This window comes from Sitodiplosis mosellana, unplaced genomic scaffold (genome assembly GCF_009176505.1).
Source record: "Sitodiplosis mosellana isolate CC-2019 unplaced genomic scaffold, AAFC_SMos_1.0 Smas_scaffold_3052, whole genome shotgun sequence".
Classification (NCBI taxonomy): Eukaryota; Metazoa; Arthropoda; class Insecta; order Diptera; family Cecidomyiidae; genus Sitodiplosis; species Sitodiplosis mosellana.
The window spans coordinates 2,989-6,702 of record NW_022598294.1 but is presented as its reverse complement, the minus strand read 5'-3'; the positions used below and the strand labels follow the sequence as shown (position 1 = coordinate 6,702).

The 3,714-nt window shown below is 37.5% G+C and overlaps 1 protein-coding gene across 1 annotated transcript; it reads right to left on the bottom strand.

Annotated features, from left to right (window-relative positions):
- Positions 1-1,071: 1,071 nt before the first annotated feature.
- Positions 1,072-3,027, bottom strand: LOC129571656 (clumping factor A-like). The gene is made up of 6 exons (XM_055451471.1): positions 2,887-3,027; positions 2,663-2,844; positions 2,049-2,114; positions 1,764-1,910; positions 1,504-1,704; positions 1,072-1,453 (listed from the first exon to the last, which is right to left on the bottom strand). The coding sequence occupies exons 1-6, from the start codon at positions 3,025-3,027 to the stop codon at positions 1,072-1,074; spliced, it is 1,119 nt and encodes a 372-aa protein (XP_055307446.1).
- Between the last annotated feature and the right edge of the window lie 687 nt (positions 3,028-3,714).

Genomic DNA, 3,714 nt, shown 5'->3' with positions numbered 1-3,714 from the left:
TTCCGAATTTTGTTATTCCATTTTTTAATGGTATCAATTATATTATATCATATCATTCGTTTGATCTATTTTAGGAATTTCTCTGTGTATTTCATTTTATAAGTGCTCCGCTTCTCCTTCTCTTGTTGTTCGCTTCTCTTCCTCTTGTCGTTTTACTGTTGTTTCTTTAGTTTAATTTTTGACAACTTCTAAAAGATGGTATGCAGTCGCAAAGCATTGTCAATAAATAAAGTCTGATATAGCCGAATTCCAATTCACTATAATATTTTTCTTCTTCATCAATATAGCGCTGCTTTTCCTTCAATAATTCGATGCAAGTCCTCAAGTTTAAATATCCACGATGATCTTTTATTACATTGGCAATTCGCTTAAGCGTGCTACTCATAGCCGAATGTATTTCAGACGGTTCTATATTATCTTCACAATTCTCAACGTCTCAATCAATATATTACTTTCTTTAGCTGTACCCAATATGTTACTTACTTTGATGTGTTTGACTTTATGCCTTTTTCAACTGACTAATTTTGATTGTAATACACAACAGCATATTTATACTTCAGAGCACATTTGGAATTGCCCTTCCCTCCCAGAATTACAACTCAAGGCAATCCACATTAAATTTTGATTGATTTACAAACTTCACATGAGTCTCTGCACAAGGTCAGATAATGTTTTTCTGTTTTTTTTTGTCTGTTGTTCAATGCCCTAATTACGTAAATTGTCAAAAAAATATTCATGCATATCGTCGATTCATTTACATGTAAACGTGTTCTACCAAACTATTTCTGCGTGGAGAGGCATAAGTAAAAAAATAAGAAAAATTGGTAGCTAAATCCGACTTTCATATAAGTTGTTTTGATGCCTTGCTAGTTGGCTTTTTTATAAAGAATTTTTTTCGGGTTTTTCTTTACTTGTTTTCCACTAGGATTTAAAATCGATTTGAATACTAATGAAAAAATGAGCGTATGTAAAGAAATTCCCAAAACATGTACTGTGTGCATTTCGATTTTCCTGATTTTGGAAAAAATTGAAAAGTATGCGAAATCTTTTTGCAAAGATGGCTTTTCGAAATTACTTCTCTTTTCTTTCTTTTATTAGAGATGCCGTATACTCTTCGAGCTCTTTTTCTTCTTGAATTTCTTCTGGCGTTTTTTGTTTGGTCGATGATTTGTAACGTAAGAGATCCAAAAAGGATGGCGTCACTAAACAGTTTTCTTCTGTCTCGTTTCCAGTGTCTCCGTTTTTTCGAGAAATATTTTGACCGTTGAAAATATTCTCTGTTACATCGTCATCAGAATCACTATCGGAATCAGAATCACCGCCGGAACTAGCGTCGTCAGAGCTATTGGCGCTCTCTGCCGCATCATCGGACTCAGAATCACTGGCGCTCTCTGATTCGTTTTGATCACCGTCGTCGGAATCACCGTCGTGATTTGAACCATTGTCGTTATCACTGAAAAAGCAAAAAATTAACTTATCTACAAAAAAAAAAATGATTCGCACCTTTCCTCGTTGTTGGTATGAGATTCCCCTCCGTAGTTTTGTGTTTCTCGATTTTCTTCATTGGAAAATGATGCACCCGACGGAAGAGCTGCAGGAGCGAAAAAATTGTTGTCGGAGAAATGTACGGACAACGAAATGGCGTTTGAAACCGAAACACTGTCATCGGGAACAAACTGAGCCCATTCCGGATCAGCAATTTGGCTGCAGAAAAATCATAATAAAATTAATAATACAATGGAAAATAAAAAAAAGAAAATTACCTTGTCTCCTGCACGCTGATGTAGTTTTTCTCAGGGAGACTGTAATAATATTTCTGCGGAAAATTTTGAGCGTTGTAAGTAGATTCGTGTTGATTGCAGTTGGTTTGTTGATAACCACCAATTTGGGCCGTTGTGTCAGAACCTTTCCTGAAAAATTAATTAAACAAGTAAAATCTGGGAAAAGGTGTTGTCGTAGTTCAGTTGACGACAACTCTTGAACACACCTGAAAAACACAAAAAAATTAATTAAATGCCGTCGAAAATTACAATTAGCGAAGTGCATACCGTGTCTGATTAAATGTATTTTGTTGTTTTGCAACCACACTTGTTGCGGGGCTGTTGTAATCGAAACTGAAAAAATTACAAATTGAAAAGAACCACACTAAAAAATGCTGCAAAAAATTGCTCATACCACGGTTGATTCAACGTATTTTGTTGTTTTTGTGCGTACTGTGGTTGATTGAACATGTTTTGTTGTTTTTGTGCGTACTGCGGTTGATTGAATGTGTTTGGTTTTGCAATTGTCGCAGAGTTATAGCATGCTCTGTATTTCCTTCATCTTGCCCATCACTGTTTGTTTCCCCGATTGCCCATTGGTCTGCCCATTTTGTTTATTACAATTACCAGATTTGGTGTTCTGTTGTGAACATCTAGGATAGGGAGTAAACCTCGATATTGAAGGGAATGGTTCAGTGCTCCCCCCTTTGGAACCCAACGTGGAAGATTTTGGAAAGTAAAGTTCTATTCCGGATCTTGCTTCTTGCATCACTTGGTCTAATTTCTTCTGAAGATCCTCTGCCGTCGCATTTTTCAAGTATTCCGGCGTTACTTCACTCTTAGTCAGTATTCAATGCGTCGATATTTTTTCAGCCAATCTGCCATTCGCTTGTTACTCGTACCTTCCCGTCTCAAACTCTTCGTTCAGGTCCCTTACTATCTCTCGGTAAACACCTTCAATGCGCGCAAAATAGCTCCTGTCCTGTTGCCTGGTTATAGCCTCGTACTCGACTTCCCGTTCCAGTTCTGCCTCGTAGTTTCCAATAATATGCTCTGGCAATGTGGGTGGCACTCCACCAAAATACTGTGCCCACAAATTGATAAGAGATAAAAGTTCACTTCTTACTTGATTGTAATAATTGTCACGCTGTATCAGGAAGTCGTGGCTATTTTGGTCGCCTAGTTGACTGAGGAACTCGGTGAATGTTCCAGTTACGCGCACTATTCTCCTGAAACTGGCTTGTTTCTCTGGCAACCACTGGTTCATTTATACGACACTAACCTTTTTTCACTGTCTGTTATCCCTTGGATTTTTAAAAGTCAATTTCCCGAAAAAAATCGATCACACATTAATATCGCGTATCTGCCTCTTATGCCGAGGTGATAAACTGCACAAATATATTCCTCTCTAGTTTTTGGTTGATTCACTAACGAAAACGTAGCTTGTTTTAAAAATTCTTCTTCGCGTGCGACAAATGTTTGGTCTCGTGAGTCATTCGGTTTTGGGTCCATCCAACAGTACGGATCCATCGGTTTAGAATGAATTTTGATTCCCTGAGACCGGTAACTGTTTACTTTTTGATGGATATTGCACTGACAAGGAAACATGCGTGTTTCTTCCCTTTTTTTCACTTATGAACACATTCCCTTCGCGCGCACACTTTTATTTTCATCAATTTTATTTTTCTTTTCACTTCGCAAAATATGTTCTCCTGCGCGCCCACACCTTGAAGAGGTTTGGTTTGAGTTCAGAGAACAATCACTGTACCAAAAAAATACGTTTTCCTGCGCGCCCACACCTGGAAGAGGTGTAGTTTGAGTTCAGGAAACGGTAACAGTTTTTTGCTTCATTTAAACAAATCACTTAGGCAAATTTTGCCTCACAGTCGAAGGACCAATGTTAATATTGAAAGCAAAAGAAAACAAACTTTAATTTTCACTTTAACTTAAACAC